At 38.9% G+C, this 25,519-nt stretch overlaps 2 protein-coding genes across 2 annotated transcripts; both read left to right on the top strand.

Annotated features, from left to right (window-relative positions):
- Positions 1 to 222: 222 nt before the first annotated feature.
- BDB00DRAFT_848470 (uncharacterized protein) lies at positions 223 to 507 on the top strand (the record flags this gene model as incomplete). The annotated part of the gene is made up of 1 exon (XM_053125315.1): positions 223 to 507. A coding segment is annotated over one exon (210 nt), but the record flags the coding sequence as incomplete, so codon positions are not given.
- Positions 508 to 16,830: 16,323 nt separating this feature from the next.
- Positions 16,831 to 17,906, top strand: BDB00DRAFT_848455 (uncharacterized protein; the record flags this gene model as incomplete). The annotated part of the gene is made up of 3 exons (XM_053125314.1): positions 16,831 to 17,070; positions 17,116 to 17,380; positions 17,432 to 17,906. The coding sequence occupies 3 exons, from the start codon at positions 16,831 to 16,833 to the stop codon at positions 17,536 to 17,538; spliced, it is 612 nt and encodes a 203-aa protein (XP_052974609.1). The 3' UTR covers positions 17,539 to 17,906.
- Positions 17,907 to 25,519: the final 7,613 nt, after the last annotated feature.

Below are 25,519 nucleotides of genomic sequence, written 5' to 3'. Positions count from 1 at the left end.
GAATGTTACGTCTGGTCTTAATAGAAGAGTTTATTTAGCTTCAGTTATGAGCAATAAACAATATGTAAGATAAAACAAGCCGTGTTTAGGTCTTGAGTAATTGAAAACAACACTTGAAAAGTTAAGTCAAAAGTGGGAGGTAGAAATTCAATGTCTTTATTCAAATAAAAATGATGGGGTATTTATATCTTTCTGGTTATTTAATAATGTCTAAGATAATTCATGCTGCGGTAACTTGCTGTTACTGCGGATGCTGCGGTAGTTGTTGTTACTGTGGATGCTGCGGTAAAGCTCTTATTCAACAAGCTGTTCATCGAATCTTTACAAGGTAAAGGGTTCGTTCTATTTATAGTTGTTCCTTTTGATAATTTGGGGGTGCAAGAGAGTTGTAGAGTGGCTGCGGTTGCTGCGGTAGTTACGTATTATATTCTGATTGCCGCTTGGTGTGTGGTTCTTTTGTATGTTTGGTTTATTTGTTATGGGTGGTTCTCGGGGTAACACTATTTTAATTTTATGCATCTCACTATTATCTTTATATATATAAAAAACAAACTTTAGAGTGGTATCAAGCATACACTTTCATGAAGTGCCACCACTTTTACCAAAACAAAAAGAGTTTTAAGCTTTATCTGTGAAAAGAGAAGAGAAACGTTTACTTTTCATTTTGTGGAACCTGAATAAGGTACATGTCAGCTTGAAGGGCTTTTCTGAGCCTCAATTTTGAACCTTAATAAAAATTCCTTGACACGCGCGATTGACACGAGATAGGTTGCAATCGACAGCTCTCGATGAGAGGAACAGTCTGTAAACTTTTTGTTCTCTCTACGACCTCTCGTTGCTGAGCCATTAACGTTTGAAATTTCCATTTTTAGCTGTATTTAGCTAGTAAACTAAACAAATTTGCAGAGAGCAGTTACACTATTTCGCTTCATTAAAACCTCGATTAGCAATCTCATTTAAGATTCTCTTCAATTCTACTCCACCATGTCAAGACCTAAAAGAAGATCTACTATTGGAAAACGTAATTACGAGAATTACAAGAGAAGAAAGAAAGAAGAAGAAGCATCAACTGCTGCTGGCGGCGCTGCTACCTCGCCTGCCGTGACAAGAGAAGAAACAACACATACCTTGTCATATGAAAGCGACATTCCTTTAAGTGATGACGAGATTATCGACGAGGAAGAGCTTGGTGAAGTTGAACTTTAGAGCGACGACAAAGATAAGCACGTTGGCTTTTACAGCGAAGAAAAGGGCAAGGAAGCTGACTCAATTAGTGTTCCTCAGCAACAACGAACTGTCAACAACTTCCTTAAGTGGAATACAGATGCAAACAAGAAGAAAGGGCGCCCTTCTTTCTATGCGAAGACCAATTCACGCACCATCGAGGCGAACGAACAACAGCAAACAACCAAAACCGCTGGTTCAATGCGCATAGAAGATTGCTTTGGCTTGCAACGAGTTCAGCAACGCGAGGCAAAGAAAACCAAGAAGCAAGAGAAGTAAGCGAACATGGAGAAAGCCGTTTTAGCACTCGCTAAATATGCTGATCCATGAAACGCCAGAAGTGGACCAATTCGAAAGGAACCGGCTGAAAACGCTCCACACATATTTCAGCAAAGTCTTAGCAGCAGCTGGTGCAAAAGGTGTAAAGGAAGAGATTAGCAACCAACTTAGCAAAGACAGTTTTATGCGTGGCGATTGATATGGTCAACGTCTCCGAGCATGGGCCAGTGAGTACCTCCGGACTGGCACTCTTGCTCCTTCAAAGCGAGGAGCTTATACGAAAAATGCTTCTGTGCTGAAGGATGAAGGCATTGCCTCTCAATGCAAGGATTACATTCGCTTTGTTAAACCAGAAAAGAGAATAGTTGCCGACATCCAAAACTTTATCCAAGAACGTTTGGTAGTTAACAAGGACCAGCCTCAACAGCGTATAGGTGCCGAGGTTTCTGAATCAACTGTTCGTCACTACATGACTTTGTGGGGGTTTGAGCTCACAGACCAAACCAAAAGCATCTACTTTGATGGCCATGAACCTCCTAATGTCGTCAAATATCGCAAAGAATGGGCTGCAAGAATGATGGAGTATCGCAAGCACATGCTAACCTATGATGAAAATGATGAAACGAACAGCATGTAGCTGCGCATATGGATACATATAAGAAGGCAATGATTGATTGATTGAAATTGCAAAAGCTAACATTAGCAGTGCCACATCTTCCATATCAAACTAGGAATCGCAAATAGTCTTGGTCACGCATGGTGAGACTTACTTTTACTCGAACGATAGTAAAAGAGCTTTAAATTTGGCCGCAGACGAATGCATTATCCACAAGAAGGGTCAAGGTAGCGCCATTATGCTCAGCGCGTTTGGATGTTCATGTCATGGCTTGTTTTCTTGCAAAACGATCATTCCTGGCGCGCAGAATGAAGGTTATTGGAAGAAAGAGCATATGGATAGCAACTCGAAGAAGCAATTAAAACGTTCAAGCAACTTCATCCTAGCTGTGTTGGTGTTTTTTGTTTTGACCAAAGCTCTAACCATTCTGCCATGCCACATAAAGCCTTGAACGCATTCAGAATGAACCTCAAACCAGCAGGCAAACAAATCGTTTTGCGCGACGGCTATTACTTGTTTAACAACAGAAAGATAGTTCAACCAATGGTCGATAAGAATGGTGTACCACTTGGCATGCAGCACATACTTATTGAGAGAGGTCTCTGGCCTTCTGCAGGCCTTATCCGCTATTGCAGAAAGGACAGCACCAGCACCGATTGCTGTGCAGTTCATCGCTTGGCAGCCCAACTGGAATTTCAAGAACAAAAGTCACTGCTTGAAGAAATCAGTTCAAGACATGGGATGGTATTCAAGAAATATCCAAAGTTTCACTGTGAGTGTAACTGGATTGAGCGAGTATGGACAGAAATGAAGCATATAGCCCGCAAGGAATGTGACTATTCGTTTGCTTCTTTAAAAGCACGAGTAAGCGAGTTGCCCAAATGCATCACCACCCTACACATCATTCACTATGAGCAACGTGCATGGAAATTCATTGAGATGTACAACAGAGGTTTGGATATCAAAAGGGCCGAATGGGCTATAAAAAAGTACAAAAGTCATCGTCATCTCCCCCCCACACTTGATTTCACCGATTTCCAAGAATAGGAATAAATGCTTTGTCCTTCTGACTTCACTAAAAAAAAGTACTGTACATGGGCGGGGTTTGAATCCGATTTTTTTTTGCACAAAAAAGCCCTTCAAGCTGACATGTACCTTAGTGTGTATGTATAGATCTTTCTGGAAAAGGAGAGCTACAGGAGTGCATATAAAAGCCTTAATTGAAATGTCAAGGGAAACATAATTAAGGCACAATAGTAGAAATAGGAACATAGATCGAAAAATCGTGCAACTTCATTTACTTTCATTTTCATCATTAAACAATATGGATCGCAATCAAGCATTAGTACCTTGCTATTGCATAAGATGCAGCTCAGAGAATCCGAATGACTTTCAGTGGGTGATAATACGGGCATGGACATACCACTAAGACGGTGCTGTAGATCAAGCAAGAGACAACAATATGTCACATAATGGTAGTTTTCGTTCAGAACTTGTTTCTCTTTAAATAACTCGTTACTTAACAATATATGGTATGAAGAATACAGTGAGTGCTATTGTCTCCCGAATTGAAAGCTCGATACACAAGGGTGGATTATTGTTGAAGGTCGGTTGTTAAATAGAATCGTTATATTGTAATCTTTTGTATTATACCGTGATGCTCATATCCTTTATAGATCGCACTTACCTCAATCCATCCTTCCTTGATCGCTTTCCCCATCCTTCCGCCCTTGTACATGTTTTTCTCATCTTGTTCCAACTGCATTTTATACCTGAACAAATGCCAGGAACATTCATTGAGTTCTGCGCGATCCTACTTGCAGAACTTGGTCAGCAAAACCTTCACCTTCCTCTCTCTCTCCACGCTCTGGACCATCGACACTTATTGATGGTTTGCGTATATATATGGTCTTTCCTTTGCTCTAGCCAAAATCTCTGCTTACTTCAATGCTGAACTACGCTCGTTTTTTGTACAATGAAAAAAAGAATGTTTGGATCCCACTTTAATTTATTTTTCTCTGAAGTCCTCCCACTACTGACGCGTCAACGCGTCTCCTGCTGACTTTCAAAAAAAATTGAAAACTGGGGGGGCCAACCCAACTCTTATTTTTGGGGCGGAATAAGGATATTGCACATTGGAATTCAGACACTATAATAGACTGTCCTGGGGTTTTGTTGCGCAAGATCGTTTCTCCTTTCCCCAGCCAAAGAGTCTGCTTTCTGTCGTTAGCATAAAACGTTGCCTCATCATGTGTTACAAGAACAAGTTTCTTTTGGCCAGACTCCAACATAGGTGGAATCACGTTCTCAACAGAGTCGACTTGATAGGTATCCATGTGCTTTTGATATTTCATCATTCTCTTAGCCCATTCTAGACGATATTTGACTACATTATCTCATTCATGTCCGTCATAATAAACATCCTTGTTGTTCTTGCGATACACATAGCCCTATTCACGCATAAATCGCCATAAAGTGGTATGTGACACCGACCCAGGAACACCGAGCACATCAGGTAGTACTACTTCATTGACAAACTTCAATAGGTCTGGGAGGTTACACTACTCGACCTTTTCTTTGTTGATCCATGTACGGATTCGCTCCTTAATCGTCTCATCGTTCAAAATCGATTCGCACTTTGAATTTTTTCCTTGCTGATGTTTGGAAATAAAACCGAAATCGAGGTACTCGTTTGCCCAGCATCGAATTGCTTTTGGCCTGTAGTCTTTCGATGCATCGGTCCAGATGTCAGTAGCAGCAAGCTCAGAGCTCTTGATCTTCTTGTTTCCCTTTAGCTGATAGTAGAAATATCGGTGCACAGCCTTTAGCTTGCATATATGAAACGTGCCAGCTTCATTAAAAGCATTTTGAGCATTAGCATTGGGTGTAACGAGTGTAGTTAGGCTCTTATGAGCTTCGACTATAGCTTCATGTTTCTTTTGCTGGGCTGCTTCTTTGTTTGCTTCTTCTTCTGCCCGAGACAAAGCCTGCTGATCAGTGCTTTTATCAGTTGTAAAGCTGTGGTCAGTCAACCTGGATGACATTTTAAGAGCAGCGTTGGATTCTTTCCCTTTCCTCTACTTTGTCATTGGCGAGTCCTTCGTATAAACGCCTCTCAGACCACTTCCCGCGTTTTAGGTCCAAATGAGGGGTACCTGGGTAGCAGCGCGCCCAACTATTGCGCTACTTAATTCCAAGTGCTCCCAATCAGCAGGAACAGCTTCAGAATCTGGTGTTTCTTGAGCTAAAACAGAGACTTCTTCGCTTCTCTCAAATGCCTCAACAGTAATACGTCCAAATTCCTCACGTTGTCTCGCTCGTGCAGCTTTCTGGCGCTTACTTACATAGGGCATAATATCAAGATAAAAGGGTAAAAGAGGCAAAGTAGATCTGATTTGCTATTTCGTTTGCACGTGATTACTAATAACTCCGATGGCTCTTGTGCTACCATTTCAATTTTCACCTCCACCTGCTAAAATCCTTGAAATTTGCCCTTGACCAACCAACTTTGACAGGCTTCAACTTTCTTTTCAAGTGGTTTTTCAAATTTCTACACTTTAATAATTATTTATAATAGGTCGAAAAAGCATAGTTTTGTAATATATTGAGATGGTGAGTCCCTGAAGCTTTTCAAAGTTCGTCTAAATTATCGGCGCTTACAGATGAAATGTACTATATAAAAAAATTAAAGAACAAGATTGCGTTGCATTAGATGGTGGTTATACACTATTTATTAAACATTTTGAAGACTTTGTAAAAGTAAAAATATTAACTTCAATGACAAAAATTTTTTTTATCCAATTCGTAAAGAAATAGGAATAGCTTTAAATAATCAAGAAGAACATTATAACAAAGTATTTAGTAGTTTTAGATCTATAGTTGAAAATCAATTTTAAGACTTATATAATAAATTTAAAAGATTCTCTAATAATAGTTCTATATTAAAGACCAATAATATAAAATATATAAACTTACAATTGAAAGTTGTATTTTTATTAAAAAATATTCAGAATTTTACTGAGAAATTTAATATTATAGTACAAGAACATCATAAATTATGGATATATGATAACTTTGATTTTCCTAATGAAATGAGATTAATAGATATTGTTTATACTGATCAAATGGAACAAATGAATAAAATAACAGATTTAAAGAAAATATAATTAGAATTACTAAATTTAGATATAAATAACAATGAATTAGAAAATACAGTGAACCCCCGCTTTTTGCACCCCTGATTATTGCAGATCCCCGCTTTTTGCAACTTTTTTGAGCAGATTCCTGCTCAATACTTAGTAAAATTGCAGATTGCAACTCGGAAATCGGGACCTGCAATTTCCCGCTTTGGCCTTATTAGCCTCAAACTTCGGAGATGGTGAGACTTGAACCAGTGACAAAAGAGATATACTAATATATACTATTGTATAAGAGGCTTTAAACTAAATAAAGAAAGTTGTGATTGCTGATTGCTTTGACTGACTTTTTCTACGAAAATTGTTATAAATTTTTCGAAGCTGATCTTTGATCTCTTGATGTTCTGGATCAATCAAAATCTCGATGACTTTTTCCACCATCCGAGCCTTCTCCTGATTTGTGTACTTTGGAGATTGACATGGAGCATCATTAGAAGGCTCTCCAGAATTATTAGCAGCTTCAGCAATCGAATTTGCATCTACAACTGCTTCATTAAGCACAGCTTTAAGAATTTCATCATTGGTTAGCACTAGATGAACAGCTGCTACTTCCTCAGGTGGATCGGCATCAAAAGTGAAGTTTTGAAGATCATGGCTCCTATATATATGGCTCAAATGATCATTGATCTGACCTAGGGCTACTTCATCATCACAACCAGATCCATTGCTAATGCTGTTAGTTGCACCCTCTACCACCTTTGTCTTCTTAAAGCAATTTGCGATTGTAGAAGGCTTAACGTCTTTATACCAAGCCTCAAGACACCAAGCCATACCAAAAATGATTTCTATATGGAAAACACTGCCATCATTTGCTAGTAGACCTTGCTCCAAACGGTACTTGATTTTCTCGTAAGCCTTTTCATATTGCTTATTCCTGAAGTTAACTGCTTTAGTATACAAATAATCACCTCTCCTTCCATGATATGCATGAGATCTTATTCTTGTACATACTTGAAATGCACCTTGAAGCTACTGATTATACCAGCATCCAATGGCTGCATTATCGACGTCATGTTGGGTGGCAAATATAAAAGCTCAACGTTGGTTGGCTCGTAATCACAAAAGTGCCTAGAAAAGTTATCCAGCAGCAAAAGGATCTTGCGTTTTTGATGCCTCATTGAGTCATCTAGTTTTTTGAGATAATTATAGAAAATCTCACGCGTCATCCATGCGTTGGCATTTGCTCAATAATTCATCATGCTAATGTTTGGATAACCATCCTTTTTTCTCTACCAGATAAACAAACACTATGTAAGCAAATATGCACCTATTGGATATAATGATGAAGTACCTTCTTAAAGCATGCTGGATTTTGGGATCTGCCGATAAACCAAGGAAACCTGTAGTAAGTAATATTATTAGCTGCTTGCATATTATATCATTTAACTATCGTGGTTAACACTCTACTAGATCAAAGGATGATTCTCAAATTCTATTATCCAATATGCCCCTTGATAGTTATACCATTTGTCAGAGCTGTCTGCATTAGTCGTTAACACAAGTGTCAACCGCGTTTTATCCAACTTAACGCCCTTGCAGGATACAGGAGCAATGATAGTAGTTAGGGCACTTGAGTAGAATACAGTGGACCCCCGCTTTTTTCAAGGCTGCCATTCCTGAGCGCTCTTGAAAATAAAGCAGGTTTGAATTTCATCGGGGGAAGGGTAGCGGCAGCAATCTTCCGGATAAACTTTTAAAATTTAGCCAAAACTTTCTCACTACTGTATAGTAGTACAGTACTGTTTTTAAATCCATACTGCCACATGCTTTTTTCCTTTTATATTATATAGAATATATATTTTTTACAATTACCTGACACACAGCTCTACTTGTTTAAGATTTTGATAAACATGTAATGACTTCCCTAGTTTCTCTTGAGATCCGATCTTATCAATTACTTGCTCCGATAAATGAAGAAAAAACGAATGACAGCCGCGAGAAGCCAGCAAACTCACTTCTGAAACAACACCATTAACTACTTGAGATCAGTCTTAGTAATCAGAATGAAAAATTGACGGCTCTATATGAGAATGGCTTAACAACGCACAGAAAACCTTTTATTACAGTATATACAGTATTACTTATCCACGTTCTTCCTGTGCTGAACCACAGTGATACACCGCTAAAGACGTCAATAATAAGACATTCTATTGAATATTATAGCACACACATATGAATACAACTGCATTCCGGCTGAAACATATTAATTAAAACCTCTCACACAGATGATTCACCTTTATGAACAACAGGACAATGAATTTATCGACAGGTACCTCAGCCATTACATCAGCTACAGTAACGCCGGTTTCAAAGATGTGGCCGAATAACATATCATAGCGACTTCAGGAGAAGCTCTGATACGTCCTTGATCCATCCTCTATTATATAGTTTATCCACTATCGGGATGAATTGATATCGCCGTCAAAATAGCTAGAGTATAAAAGAGCTTTATATTTTGTTTGAAATATAACATCATCTCAAAAATATTAATATTATCCCTTATTATCATTATTGAAGCTCTATCATCACACTTTTGTAATGGCGAACAAGAAGTATGCAAAGCTTACGGACGATCAATAAGAGCAAGTATACTAGCTTAAAATGCGTTCGACGTGTATGACCAATGGCGAGCTTGCTAGATGGGCCAAAAACGAATTCAGGCTAGAGTTATTACCAAATGAAACGACTATATCAAGTTTTTAAAACGAAGACGAGAAATGAACGATAATAATTTTGAAGACTCAATCACACGAAAAAAACACGCAGCTGCAAAATTTCCTGTATGTAGCATATCTGAAATACTTAATTGGTTGTTGGTACAGTAAAACAGTTTTGAATCGAAAACTTATTTGTTTGTTCTGCTAGGATGTCGAAGAAGCTACATATATGTGGACTATCAGCTGTGAAGAAGCCAACATCCCATTAAACTGGCCAGTAATTGTTGAAGCTGCTAAGGATTTTGCGGATAAGCTGAACTATCCAAGAGAGGGTCCGGGTGCATTCCATGGTAGTAACGGCTGGCAAGATCGCTTCCGAAAAAGATATGGATTGAAGATGTCGAGGATTCACACTGAATCTGGCTCTGCCAATGACGAACTCCTTGCATCTGAGATGCCAGATATATTAAAAACAATCGAGCAATACGAGGCCAAGGATGTTTACAACATGGATGAAACAGCCGTATTTTACTCGAACCCGCCTTTGACGACTATCTCATCGCAACCGATTCCTGGAATTAAAATTGATAAGTCAAGAATTACCGTCGCATTGACAGTCAATATGGACGGATCCGACTTCAGAGAACCATTACATTAGTCATGCTGAAAAACCAGCATGTTTTAAAAAGAAGGATGGTGAGTAAATACAGTGATTATAATCTATCATATTTACAGTACTCGCATACAATGAAAGTATTATTAATAACAAGGAAACCTCTTTTTTAGCCTCCTATTATGGTTTCTCGTTGTACTTCTCTAATTCCAATGCATAGATGACGAAAAATATACTCAAGGTTTATATTCGTCGCTTTGACAGAGCCATGAAATATCAAAATCGAAACGTTCTTCTGATTCGTGACAATTTCTCTGGTCATCAATGTGATTACGAGCCTACCAATGTGAAGCTCCTCTTCTTGCCACCAAACACGACCTCAAGAGCACAGCCGCTGGATGCCGGAATCATAAAAAGTTTCAAAGGATACTTTAAGTAAGAGTTTTTCTTCTTTGAACGTGCCTCCACCTTATAATATTATCAATTGATGGTAAACAAACAACTGATTTATTCTTACATTACTTTTGCTACAGACGATTGCAGTATGAGCGAGTTTACATAGAAACCCAGAGGCGTGGTAATCGTACGTTGATCACCCAAGGCGGAAACATTTTCAAGGTTGATATTCTCAAGGCTGCCAAGAACTCTGTTAAACCAGAGACTGTGCGTAATTGTTTTCACAAAGCGTTGCAAGTGCCGGCTTCTTTGATAGTACAGCTACAAAACAATGACGAGGGTCAACAACAACAAGAAGAGGAACGAGATATTGCAGACCAGATAATAGGCCATTTGGAAGTAATATATGGTATCCCAGGGGCACGGCTTATCAATGCTGCAGATTTTGATCCTGTAGAGGAACGGAAAGCAGTACACCCAGTATTGCAAAAAGATGTTGCCGCATACCAATCTGCTCAAGACCAGGAAGAAGAAACAATAGAATCGCAACAAGAAGCCACAGTCCACCCGACAGAAGAGTTAATGCCCAGAGAAAAGCTCTTCCATTTAGATATGGTTATCTGCTTTTTAGAGGAAGGCTCCCTCAAAGAAAGGCTTAGACAAGTGAGGGACCACTTGCACCGACAGCAAATAAATGGGACACAGAGCACCTTAACCTCTTTTTTTAGAGCATAACAATAGGCATACATGCTCATAGACATAGATATACACCTCATATTCGCAAATTGTATTAAAAATATTCATACATCTTTATATAAATACCATCCACATGATGTAGCAAAATATAGATACTTCACCCCCGTATGGAGTTCAAGGGTTCAAGATATATTGAAAATGAAAAATAACGGGTATTGAAAAATTAATTAATGATTTTGGGTCATTCCCTGGAAATTTCTTAAAAAAGCCCGGGTATTGAAACGAACGGGGTTGAAAAATTTGGGGGTCCACTGTAACAGTTAACCTGGACATTGTTTTAGTCAACTACAGTGGACCCCCTTTAATGTCAACCCCTTTAATGTCAACCCCCGATATGGTCAACCTTTTACTGAGAACCTCATATTTTAGCAGAGATAAATTTCAACTTTTACATAAGGTCAATGTCAATACCTTGGCCAGGGGTGACTTTTTATTGAGGTCAAATATATCCAATCAAAAGAGGTTATTTCGTTGTTGGTTGAAGATACATTGTTAGGAACGACTCTGTTGCATACATACATTGTGTCGGGGTGCGCTGGTTTAATATTTTTATTATACGGTTAAACTTTGTGCCACCCACTTTAACGTCAACCCCCGTTAGCGTCAACACTTTCAGGTGTACTTGAGGGTTGGCATTAAAGGGGGTCAACTATAAGACATAATAAAGTTGAAGTAGATAATATATTAAGTGTAGCAGAGCGGAATATATGAGTACTTAAGATTTTCAATTCAAGTCAAGACATAATAGAAGTTAAGTAGTACAAAGCCAATGTCAAGGTATAGTAGTATGGCTGTTTCACTCGTGACAAGAAGCTTGTAGGCTAATGTACAGGAAATGGCAAGGGTGCGTCAGAGACTCACTGTGCGCATAAGCCTATTTTGCTGCTGTGGGAACAGGGCCTGAGCGTTTCCCCTCATTTCACTTTACCCGGGTTGAGTTTGAAACAAATTGGAGACTGGTGGCAGAGGTAGGTGGAAAGTGTGGGGTTTGTTAGCAGCAGTAGGGAGGAAAAAAACAACAACCAAAGATCTTTTTTTTTCTCATTACCATTTGCCACGGCAAATCAACAGCTTCGACACACACTTGTAAATGGCTCCTACTCTCTACACGATGAATAAAGAACAAAGAAAACAAAACGGCACAATCTACGGATTTATTGAAAAACGAAATGAAGGTAACTGTTTTCTTAAAAAAGCATGTGCTCCAGATTGATAAGGAGTAGACCGCCGTTACTGCTTAAAAAAACACTGGATAAGTGAACAAGGGAAGGAAAAGGTTACTGGTTGTGCTTGGGGTATAGCTTTAGTAGACATACGCTCATTCAGAATTACTGTTTTTTTTCTTCTCTGTATATACTTGATGCACCATCTTGCACCATTCCAACATCAGACTTAGAGCAAGTCCAGCGGATTCGCTAAATCACTGATTTCGCTAAATTTAACAGAAAAATTATAGCTAGTTGACACTCCAGCGGACTCGCCAAAATAACTAGTGAAATTAAAGGATAGCTATTGTCGGACACATTGTCTGTCAAAGTTGACAGACTTTGATAGACTCGCTAAAACATTTTCTTGTGATCTTTCTGTTCTTTCCGTCAATCTTTTTATCCTATGCAAAATGAGCAACAACAACAACAACACCCCTCGCGAGTCCCTTCCCTCATCTTTGGAAGCCTCCTCCTCCTCATTACCAGCCACTACTATTAACTCTACTTCCCGTCCCCCTACCACCGGTGGTCATAACTAGACAGAAGACGAGGACGAAGATTTGTGCGCCTCATGGCCCAACGTCTCAGTCAATCCTATCGACGGGAGTGACCAGACTGTCTCGCGTCTATGGGATCGAATCCACTCTGAATTCGGGTCTCGCTGCCAGGATGCCAACAACACTGTCGAGCGCAATGCTGGCGCGTTGATGAACTGTTGGGGTGTCATTCACCCCAAAGTTTCAAAGTTCTGTGCTTGCTTAGCTCAAATCGAAAGAGTAAATGCCAATGGCACGACCCCAGATGACCAGGTAAATTTATAGTAACTAGTACTCTTGAAGTGTTTCTGTTTTTATTGTATGTAATGCTAAATAAAGAAAACATGTCCTTACTATCAATATAATCTTATTTTACCTGAAGATTGCAGCAGCCAAGAGCCTGTACCAGCAGAAGCACGGCAGCAGTGGCTTCAAACTGGAACACTGCTGGAAGGTTCTCCAGTATGCAGAAAAGTGGCACAGCCAGACCGAAAGAAGTAAAAGAAGAAGAAGAAGAAGACCTGCTGCTGCCACTACCAATGGCAGTGATGGCGATGAAAACGACGACGTTGACGATGACGACGATGGCCATAGCCAGCCGATTGGCCGCAAACAGGCTAAGTGCCATGCCACTGACATCAACTAGTGGGAGAAGATGCATGCCAAGTCGTTGGCTATTGAGCGTGAGCAGCTCGCTCTCTCACAAGAACGATCTGCTGCTCTCGCTTAAATAGCTGACCAGGAGATCATAGCAATTCCCATAGACGGCATGGACGACCTCGCCTGTGCCTACTTCATGGCTATGAAGGCTCGGATTTTGGCCCGCATTGTTGGTGAGCAGCAACAACAACAACAACAACAGCAAGAAGAACAGAAAGTAGAAGAAAGCGATGAAGAAGAAGAGTAAGGAGAAGAATAAAGCGATGTCTTTTAAGGAAAAGAAGTTCAGATAGAGGTTAAGAAAACAAAAAACGAAAGGAAGAAAAGGAAAGAGGGAAAAGGAGAGAAAAGGGTGGGGATGGAAGTAGGGTTTATGTATCCTGTTCACCTTCCATTTGCCAAAGATGTTCCATGAGATCATGTCTCAAACGATCATGCGTGTTTACATCCCTAATTTCTTTGTGACGTCGGATGAAATCTTGCAAGATGGATGGATTTTCTCTTGCTTAATCAAAGACTTCTTACGAGTATCTCCATTCATGCAATGTTCGTGAGACATCCGGATCGTTTTCGACTATCATATTATGAAGAATCACATATGTCTCATGATTATGGTGGGTTCTTCCAGCTTCCACAATCGAGCCGGTTCCTTGACAATCTTGTACCGAGCTTGTAGAACACCAAAAGCTCGTTCAATGTCCTTTCGTGCGGCCTCTTGCATTGTTTGAAAAAGCTACATCGCGAATATTCAAATTAATAAGAGAAAGAAGCATGATCTCCACAATATTGTTCACTCATTTTCTTTCCGTATTGATGCTAATGTCTTCATTTTAAATAAATACAAATGATCGTAGATATGCTCCACAAAAAGCAGCCTTCAACTAGCCATTGTCCTTCTATAAAACTATCATTTATTATGAGTAAAAGAATAAGGCCATGCGGGTTCGAAAGGGGCTTGACCAGCGTCGCCCAGCGAGGGTAGATTCCATCGGCCAGATAGTACCCCATGTTGTACTCGTGGCTGTTGATGGAAACATCTACTAGTGGCGCACGTCCAGCAGCAAGATCGGCAAAGAGGTGCGATCGCTCAAGCACATTGATCTCATTCAATGTGCCGGGACACCCAAAAAAGACATGCCAGATCCACAAGTCATGAGTAGCAGCAGCTTCCAATACCACAGTGGGTGCCTTCTCCTTACCAGAATACTGCCTGTGCCATGTGGTGGGGCAGTTTTTCCATCTCCAATGCATACAGTCCACTGAGCCGAGCATGCCTGGAAAGCCACGCTTCTCATTGAAGGCTAAGATCTTGCAGATATCATCCTCGTTTGGCGTGCGCAAGTACTTGTCGCCAAAAGCAGCAATAACTGCAGCGCAGAACCGTTTGAGGCATTCGAGCGCCGTCGACTTGCCCGTGCGCACATACTCGTCGGTTGCATCTGCTGGGACACTATACGCGAGTTGTCTCATTGCTGAAGTAATTTTTTGATACGACGAGAGGCCGAGTTTGTGAGTGGCGTCGCGTTTCTAGACGAAATAATCGTCCTACTACTTCACACCCTCCATCACGTGCAACAGCAGGTCTCGATCCATTCGATACCGGTTTCTGAACATATGTGCCGGATACACCGTATCTTCGGCAAAATAGTGTTTGAACAGATGTGCATCCATTGCAATGCGATCTCGGTGAGTCGTTTGATGGCCAGGGACAGATCCACGATGCTTCTTCTTTGTTGCATACTCCTGTTGGATCATATAGTCGATCTCTTCTATATGACGTTTGAACACAGCGATGCGACGCTGCTCTTCTTCTTCTTCGTCAATAATAAGGTTCATGAGGCATTTCAAGTTAGGCATATTTAATATAAGATAGGAGAGAGAAAGTAGGAAATAAACAAATATGCAGGAACACAAAAAGACAATCACACAATTTAAGTCCGCTATTGCTAGTCGGCAATAATAGCTAGTCCGCTGTAAAAATTGACTCGCCAAAAAGAATAATTGGAATAGCGAGTAGTGAAAAAAAAGGAAAATTTAGCTAGTTCACTGGACTTGCTCTAAGATAATTCTCTTGATAGCCCCTAACTGTGCAATCTCAGATGGAATGCACAATCTTGATCCAACTGATCGAGAAACCACATTAAATCTAGTAAAGTAGTATGTCATAGAGGACAATTCATTATGAGTACCATTGTAGGGGAAGAAGTAATGATATGCGTCACAGTTACTTCAACGCCATTCAAAGAGGATATACCAATACTTTTTGATTTTAATAAAATTAATGATTGTTGTATATTTTATGATTATTATAAATCAATTTTAAACTCAATTACTTTTTTGTAAAAATTGAATGTTTATTTATTATATTGAGTAACCCTTAAAATATAAATATAATTATAATTATTTTATAAATTTTTGACATTTGTCTAAGGCTATAAGGTTCTTCTTGATTGCAGATAATACTGTTAAGAGTCCTGTTTCATTGAAATTATTGCTTATATTCTATTATCACTTATAAAAAAATAGCTACTACTAATAATATAAAAGATCTAATAGAAATCTCAGATAATTGTGAAAATAATATAAATTTAGAAGCTGAAAAAATAATAAACCAATATTGGGAATTCTTAAATGAAAATTGGAATATTATTCATTACAAATTTAAACATCGTACTGAAATAAATATAAATAAATAATATAGATAGAATCAAAATTGAATTAAAAAATAAGTTAGGATATACTACAGTATTCTTTTTTTTAATATATTGTATTCAAATATTGAATATCCAGGACCATATAATGAAATCGAAAAAGGTTTATTTTTACTATATCATTTAGTTTCAGGTAAATCAGGAAGAGATAATATAAAAAGACATCTACCTTATAGTTCATTTTATGATTTTAATAAGAAATTTTGGATGTTTGAAGAGAATTATATTAGATTAAATAAAATTTTAAATAATTACTATAAAAACATGTTTTCATCTATCTTATTAAGATTATATAGTTCAAGAAAAAATAATCCAGAATTATTTAAACATATTAGGGGGTTTCACGCTTAGGAGTTTCTGCTTTTTAACAGCCCAAAAACCGCATTTCTTCCTCAAGAAATGCACTTTTCTTGCGCTTGTGACTTGCAAATTCTGGGTTGGGATGGAACTATCATCTTTATACGTGTAAGACGCATCGAAATAAATTCTACTCCTTTCTGCTCAATATGACAAACGAATATACCACAAATGCAACCACCACGGTTCATAATGAGACTTCACCTATAGAGAATAAGACACTAACGTTACCTTTCAGTTAAATGAGTTAAAGTTAACTTCGGTATCTTTTGTGTACAAAAGGCCAGCCAAGATCACACTTCAAGTGAAGTATGTGAAGTAATGGTCAACTGGCTTACCATTCGTGAAAACTTCGAGAAGTGGTCAGGCACAGGCGAGCAGTCAGCACCAGGCATAAAAAAGAAAGGAACGCAAACAGCTGCATACACTGAGATGGCCACGGCAATCAATGAGAAAACCGGCGTTGGTTGGGACTGGCAGAAAACGAAAAGCCGTTTCGAAAGTTATAAGAGACGGTATATCAGTACCAAAAGAAAGTCAGAAGCTTCTGGCTTTGGCAGAGAGATCAGCCAAAAAGAACGTAAAAAGGGCATAAAATATATTGTTGACAAACTCATTCATATGTGCCCCTACTTCTATGAGATAGAAACAATCTTTGGCCAAAGGGAGAATATCAGCCTAAGCACAGTTTTGCATACTGGCCTTCCGCCATCGATCTCTGCACATGCATCCACTCTTGTGCCAGCTACTGAGTTACCTGCAGTGGAAACTGCAGTAGCAGCAACAGCAACTGAAGCATTGCCGACGAATCATGTTGTCGACGAAAACGTGCCTTGCTCCTCGTTCTTCGAACAAGCAGATGTCGACAGCGAGACATAAGAAATCACTGTCGACAATTTCGAAGAGTCTATGGAACGATTCTTGGAGCATGCTGCACCCAGTCCGGAGCCCCAGAATGAGGAGGTGAACAGCATTGCTTCCAGCAGGGTAAAAAGCGGCTCTGACGATGACGATGACGACGACGACGACGACGATAATGTGCCACGCGGCAGAAACTTTACTGCCATTTACTCGGTCAATGAAGCCAAACGACGCAAGTTAGAGTCGAAAAAGCTCAAGCTCAAGCATGAGAGACTGCAATTGGAGAAGGCGCGATTTGCAGAACAGAAACGTGCGTCCCAGGCACAAATAGCAGAGCAGAAACGTGCATCCCAGGCATAAGAACAGCAGACTTACGCTAGTGACAGAACCAAGTTTTTCATTGAGCTATTGAAACTTGGAAAGACTACTGACGAAGCCAAACAGATAATTGAAAATGTATACGAGTAGTCACTGGCATTTTATGTATAAACAAAAGTTTATTGTCTAGATGTAAAATCAACTATAATGTTTTTCAGGAGGTCTCTTTTCCCTTCTGCGTCTGAAAGCTGTGATGATGTGCTATGCTCATTGCTTCCAGTATCGTTTTCGGTGTCCGGATCCCATTTTTTATTGCCTCGGAAGAGATAGTTATAGAGAAGACATGTTGCAACGATTATATTGTTTAGCTTTTCGAATTCGTCCTTGGATCTCAGTTGCAATGGGACATTCTTTAAAAAGCGCCACCTTCCTTTCAAGATACCAATCGTATTTTCAACAGCCACCCTACCTGATGCATGCTGGAAGTTGAACGTTTCGTAATCCTTGTGCAGTTGGGCTGTTGGACTGCATTATGGGGTGATCAGACGCGTCGTAAGCCCATATCCAGAATCACCAATTAAATATTCGTTTCCTGAAAAATGGGCATCAGGAAACAGTCCTGGAAGAGATTGGCTGCTAAATACACTTGCGTCGCTCATAGAAACAGGATATCCGCAACAGATGGATCGGATATAGCAGTTATCATCACATATGATCTGAAGATCCATGGAGTAGCGTGATTTGCGGTGGAAGTAAACTTCGCCTTGTTCTTTGGGTCTTTGAGCAAAGTTGACATGGGTGCCATCGACAAAACCGACACACCAGGGGAAGCCGGTCTTGGATTCTATGCGCGCAGCAATCGACTTGCGTTCTTCTTCATCAGGCCAGGACAAAAAATCAGTCAACATTAATTTGTTGATGACTCCAATAACGCGATAAATACATTTGCTGACAAAGCCTGTAGATACACCCCATTCCATCCCAAGTTTCATAGTGGAGTTTCCACTTCTGTTGTGTGCGAGTCTTTGCAGCGTGATGCCTAGCTGCATTTGGACATCTATCTGATGTGCTCTTAGAGCCGCTGAAAATTCGCGCACAAAAAGTTCGGCTAAATATAATTCCGTAAGGAAACACCCACATTTTAGCAAGAAATGATATACAATCTCCGACACTTTTTTTACCATTACTTCATTCGCTAACTGTTAAAAAACCAATATACCAGTTTTGAACGTAAACTAACGTTATCCATATATACTAAATTAACCTACCTGCCTGCAATTATGTTAATAGGCAAGATGATCGCAGTTACCGATTGTATGAAATATTTATATTTACATAGAAAAGGGGAACGAATAGAAAAAAAGCTTATGAAAGAATATATATCAAAGAGGAGTGATAAGATTTAAGTGCTAAGACAAAGAGACGAAGAGAAAGGGAAGGAAAAGAAACAAAATATAGTGAGAAGTCTAGGAAAAAAGATGTATATAATTAAAAAGCATGTTAATGTTACAAAAAGCAAAGATTAATGTACATCAAGGGAGGAATTATTTATGGCACATACTTAAACATTGTGAGTGTACCGCAATACATCTGTATATGTTCTGGGCATTGTACGCCTGCGACGGGATTGTATTACGTTTGCTAAATGTGTTTGGATATCGTCACGTTCAACAGCCATGTCGAAATCTCGCAGCAAAGCGGGAGGCAACGAAACACGGTAACCCGTGGTTTCAACTGAGAAGTCATCAGCTAATTGTTGCATTCTCTCCAACAATTCACGACGTTGCCGTCTGTTTTCTTCCATGCACTGCTCACGCCGCAAAAGATCACGCTCACTATCATTAAGAATGACAGTGTTTTGATCAATCTCGCCAGTTTCAGCTGCTAGTGGTGGTGACTGTTGATGTAATGTTGTTGCTGTATTCACTGCGCTTTCGTCATCGTCGAAGGAGTCGTCTATAGTGATGATAATGGGACTGGTGGGAGTGGTGGTTGTTGGAGCAGGGCCGCCTTCTTCAGGCAATGCCATATCACGAAAGATATTTTCTGCTAACTAAATAATATAGGAATAACGTGTTATGGAATAATGTGTAACTAGTCCATCTCCAAGGGACTCGCTGTCACTCTGTTTTTGCGAAATGGCGAGCCATAAAGCATCCCAAGCATAACTATAAATATCTCTATACAAAAAACTACTATCCAGTGTATAGTGCTGAGATGATACCTTGAGCAACTGTACGGTACCCTAAACAGATAAATCATCGACTTATCGGTTGATAATGTATAGTACTAGCTAAATCACCCATATTGTGATGCAAACAAGCTTGTCAAGATATCAAAAGATCAAGTTTCCAAAGTATTTTCTGCTCTTTTAAGGTAACAGTTTCGGTACACATCACAACACTCTCACATCCTTTTCCCCAAAGGACAAGATCACCGCAGTTTCACTGAAATTGAAGGTAATTGATTCTTTTACAACAAGAGGGTAGCGAGTCCACTGGAGATGCTATAAAAACCAATCTGCTAACAGCAAAATATGAAGAAACTGAACTTACTGGCCTAATACGAATGAATGGGGCAATCGAAACACGTTGGATGAAGTGTCCCCTAGCTGCTATACGACGAAAGCCCGAACGCGACATGAGATGTTTACAGCATAGGAACCGGCTTCTCAGGAAAGCCTTACAGCCGCAAGTCCATGTTACAACTGATGGTATGTACAGTGCATCAGCGTCCACGTTTTCTGCTTTTCTGTAATCCTTGTTCCACTGGCTAACGAAGGATTGTTGCCATCTTGTAGGAGCACGGGAACGGACAATATCACGATTATATTTGTGCCGCAACTCAGGAAAATGCTTATCCATGATAACAAAGACAAGCAAGTCCAAGCGGGCACGGTTGTGGCGGTAGAGGTGGTTGCACTATAAGACCTTCCAATGGCTTCGATAAGCATGGTTGTCTTGCCTGCAGGGATACGATCTGGAATAGCACTGCGCGCCCATTGTTCCAATGCACGTGGTTTATACCAGTTGTTGTAGAGGTAAATCCAAGCATCAATGTTCTGGTTTACTTGGCAATAGTTGTAAACCCGTTCAGCAGCATATTGATGAATTTCATCCGATGTACGTCTATGCACGCCTATATATTTAATGAATCAGCAGTTACATAATTGTTAGGTTACGGTAATTTATGAGGATTTAAAAGACTCGAGTGCATGTTTAACATGGCATTTTACCATCAGGTATCAATGGATGCATATGATAATGCTCAGTCATCATATTAATGATCTCAGTGCGTGCAGGTTTTTGCATTATTGCATTTCTTCTGTCGCGGCCTCCAATTGATGGCACAAAGTCTGTGTCGACGAAAGGGAAATGCTGCTGTGCTTCAAAAGGATCGTATGGTGGTATGTTTGTGCTTCGCGCCTGGCAGAGTTTGCGTTCAACTGATCTTTGTAAGTGCCACAGACATAAACGCAATCGAGCAGGGCCCCACGTGGCTTCGATGGCATTCATTTGAGCTTGATCTTTATCAGAAAACATGAATGTAGGATCAAAGCCGTAATCTTTCAACGAGCGAAAGAACCCTTTGAGCGTCTCGGTTTTGGTGTTTCCAGGGGCAGTTTCAAGAGAGGTATAAAGCAGGTACGCAATCGGAAATCCCACGCCATTTACATTGGCAATAATGCCATACAACTCGGAATTAGCACGATTCGTTTTGAACGTCGAATCAATGCAATACTCTTCAATACATCCACTCATCACCAACAATTGGAAAAAAGGAGTAATGAAACCAAAGGCAACATAATCAAGGGTACGTCTCCAAAAAACCTATTTTTTATTGAACTATATAAGATTCTACTTACACTGGAATATCACTACTAATATTAAGACCTAACGCCAGCTTATAAAGCAAAAACCTAGATCATTGTCAGCAGATATCTGTTTTCTACATACCTCGTAAAAACCTCGACTGTTGTAACGTTCAACAAGCATCCTGGTCGACGTCAACTGGTCATCATGAGGACGATACTGGGATTCAAAGGTGCGGCTCCACCAGTAGTACACTTGCATAGGTGTCACATCACAGTTTCGGAACAGTTGGACAACATGCTGGTACAGAGCTGTCGCATCTGTTTCAAGAGCGTTTTCGGCAATATACGAACGTATATTGGGAGGCACCAAATAACGCTCGATGGTGCGGATGGTGACTCCGTGCTCATCGACGCTGACACCTACGTTCTCATGCTCTTGATGCGCCACCATGAGCTCCACGTAGCCGAGATCTCTTCTAATCGTTCCCTTGATACGACCTCCGCACGTGAATGTAGGCATTCTAACATTCACGCGTCTAAGAAGCTCCTCCGAAATCTGGTTCTGATACGTTTGGGAGCGCGAACAGTACGCAGTGAACGATAGGTTGTTCGATTGCTCTGGATCTGCCACATTCTTCAATATATAGCGGTATCCGTCGCACTTTTGCACCTCTTCTATAATTCTATCAATCATGTCTTCATCAGACATAATTTCCATGATAGAATCAATGGATAGATAGCAATAGAATGGGGTATCCTATAGAGTTCAAGATAAATAAGCAAAAACGTAACTACAGCATTATTTAGGTAGTTGCACTGCAACCATATCCAATTTACACTTACATCGGTACCTGGACCTGTATATTGTTCTTCCAAAAAGTTGAGGTCTACCATTTGGTCGATAGAAATAACTTCAAGGGGTGTATTCCTATGACGACAATCTATACAAGTCCTGTATGGTCTCATTCGACCGAGGTAATCAAGTCCTGGCTTACAGTGGCGACATCTCTTGCAATAATACGATCGACTTTCGTCGAATGCATTGCTAGCGATCGCTTCTTGAACAGTAGGCAAATGAGTTGGGCCAATTGGCAAGGTGGTGTTAGAAATGAGATCCATAGCTAATAACAAGAAAGGAGGGAGAGAGAGAATCAAAACAACCCAGGCCCAGGAATCACTCTATAAACTACTATTGAAACTCATCTAGCATCTATTACTACTTTTGATAAGCCACATATAAAGCTATATGAGCAAAATATCTTATACAAAGTCGCTTTTAGCAACAATTATACATCCAAGAGTTATTGTAGCCTACTGTAAGCTGCATATATTTTTTGAAGACTGTTATTTAATTGTTTGCGATCGTTTTTGACAATTTCATAGTTTTAGAAGAAGAAGGTGCATTTTTACCTATCGGACATATATTTATCCGGCATTTTTGTGCGCGAATTTTCAGTGGCTCCTATGAAACCTATCTATCTGAGCTTCACGCGACTCGCTGTTGAAATCCGGATGGCCCTCAATAAGCTCGAGGAGAGCTTTGAACGATCTTTTGTTCATCCGCACCAACGTTTTGAATTGCTTATCAGGCCATTGCATAAAAAACTCGCGTTTTTCTTGCAGTTTTGGAACGTGACCGCGAGGATTGAGGTATCGATGGCTGCTGATGCCAATGTAAATGCCAAGAAGCTCGTCGCAATCTTCTTCCTCTTGGAGCAATTCGCTCGATTCATCGTTGCAAAGCAACTGCCGCTGAATGCTTTGCTCAATGAGCTTATTGACTCCACATAAAGTCCTTTGTCGCTGAGTGATTTTTGGCATTGGAAGGTTGATTGTAAGAACGTAGTGTGTGAAATAAAGTAACAAATTCAAGAAACGTTGACGCGAAACACGTAGCAGCTGATGTTGAAAGTTTATCCGTGATTGTGACTTTGCTTTTTAAACTGAAGAAATGCGCCTTTCATTTTCTCATTTTTTCCCAAGCGTGAAACCCCCTATTACTTTAATTACTCATAGACATGATTCTCGTATTCAATATGTTGATATAGATATAAATAAAGAAGGTTCTATTCATTTAAAAAAAAGAGAGGTTTGCGTACATAGATTATTACTGATATTAATGATATGATTTTATTTATTTCCAATAGTGATTATTGCGCTGATAGTTCAGATGGATCAATGTTTTTAAATATGAAGTTATATAAAAAAATATATAGTCATGATGTTTTAGCAATGGATAGAGGTTATACATTATTTATTAATAAATTTATTGACTTAGCTAAAACAAAAAACATTGAATTTTCAAATAATAATTTTGTATTTCCAATTCGCAAAGAAAATAAAGTTAATCTCACAGAACCAGAAAAACATTTTAATAATGTATTTAGTAGTTTCTATTCTAAAGTAGAAAATCAATTCGCTGAAATAGGTAATAAATTCCAAAGGTTTAATAAAAATAGTGCTGTAGTAAGAATGAGTAATATTAAATTTTATAATTTACAATTTAAGGTTACTTGTTTACTTAAAAATATACAAAAATTCGCTGAATTATTTAATGCTCCTATTTTACCTCATTATAAACTTTGGGAAACTAATTGTTTTGAATTCCCTATGAAAAAAAATTAATAGATATAGTAATTACAAATGAAGAAATAAATGATCAAAAGTTAAATGAAATGTTAAATATATAAGATGAATTATTAGCTCTAAATATAGGTAATAGTAATATAAATAATGAATATAGTGATGATGAAATACAAGAGAATCAAGATATTAATGATTCAGGTAAAGATGATATTCCTACATTTAAAAAAAAAAGAAAATGTAAGAATAAAGGAAAACAATCAATAAAAACTTATGAAGTTGAAAATATAATAGGTCATAAATATGAAAATAATAAGTATTTATTCTTAGTTAAATAGAAATATTATGATGAAAATGAAAATACATGGATTCCTTATAATAATTTTAAATGAGATAGAAATAAGTAATAAATAGTCAGATCAAAGTCATATACAAATATGATAAAATATAACATAATGGTCATAATAATAATTAATTAAAGAATGATTTTCATAAAAACTAAAAATGTTTAATAATCTAATGATTCTGATATACCACCAAACGCTGCTTCTCACAGAACCGCCTGTTGCTCCCCCATACCTGTAAGCTATTGAAGCTAGAGTCAATTCAAAGGTTAATGCTTCTGCATTCATGGCTCTTTTTTGATTTCGGCGTTTAGAGTAGCATTTTGTCTCTTCTTTTCCTCTCTTCCCTTGTTATCCTTTTTCTTTTTGCACCGTTTTCTCTTTGTTTCTTGTCCCCTTCCTTTCCTATATTATTTGGTATAAATGAAAACACGACTTCAGTTTGGAGGTCGCCTTTAAATAAAGGAACTAGTTTCAGCTGTATATTAGCAATATATAAATAAATGTTCCACATTATGCAAATTACTGAATCATAGAATATAGAAAAGGACTGATTCTTCGATTCTATGCAACCAAAGCCGAGACGATTCCGAGACGATTCTTAGTTGGAATCGTCTCAGGTTTGGACGACTCCGATTCGATTCGATTCCGATTCTTCGATTCTGATGCGGATCCCTAGTTTTGACGGTCAATTGTCTTTTTTTGTATAATATCTCTTACTACTACTTGATACACATTTATAGTAATAAGATATAGAGGAGTATCAATAATATATACACTATTTTGAAAAGGGATATATATGTATACAAACAGTTATATATTAAGAAATAGTTTCTATTTATGGGCATTGAATAGAGGGCCTCGTCAAAGTTGGTTAGACCTGGGAATTTACAGGTGTCGCTGATAAAAAATAAAAACTAATACAAAATAGTCTAGGAAAATTTACTTTGACGACCCAGTTCTAAGCAGTTCAATATGTGAAGTTGCCTAAATAAGTAATTCTGTCACTTTGATTTGTTTTCTCCTTCTTTGCTTCTTGTGGTGGTAAACCACACTACTTTGACATTGATCCAGACAACTCAACCCACTCCGCCGTCTTTGTAACTATTAGAGCGTAGTAGAGAGAACACCACACACACGGATGAGTCAAATATTACATAATTAGCACCATATCGATAATCTCTCAAACATGGATCACAATCGAGAATAACTCAGGACCAACCATTGTATACACATTGTCCTATTCTCGAGTTAGTCAGCACTTCCTGTGAATCTAGCTTATCTGAGTTGAGCGAAGTGTACCTGTCAAAGAGCGGATACCAATTCCAGCCTTAACAAAGATGAGACTTCACCAAACAAAGAACACATTGATAGATCAAGACAAAGATGA

The sequence above is a fragment of the Zychaea mexicana genome, assembly GCF_025766255.1.
Source record: "Zychaea mexicana strain RSA 1403 chromosome Unknown BDB00scaffold_110, whole genome shotgun sequence".
Classification (NCBI taxonomy): domain Eukaryota; kingdom Fungi; phylum Mucoromycota; class Mucoromycetes; order Mucorales; family Lichtheimiaceae; genus Zychaea; species Zychaea mexicana.
The sequence above is the reverse complement of the archived record's forward strand: the minus strand, read 5'-3'. Positions and strand labels throughout refer to the sequence as shown.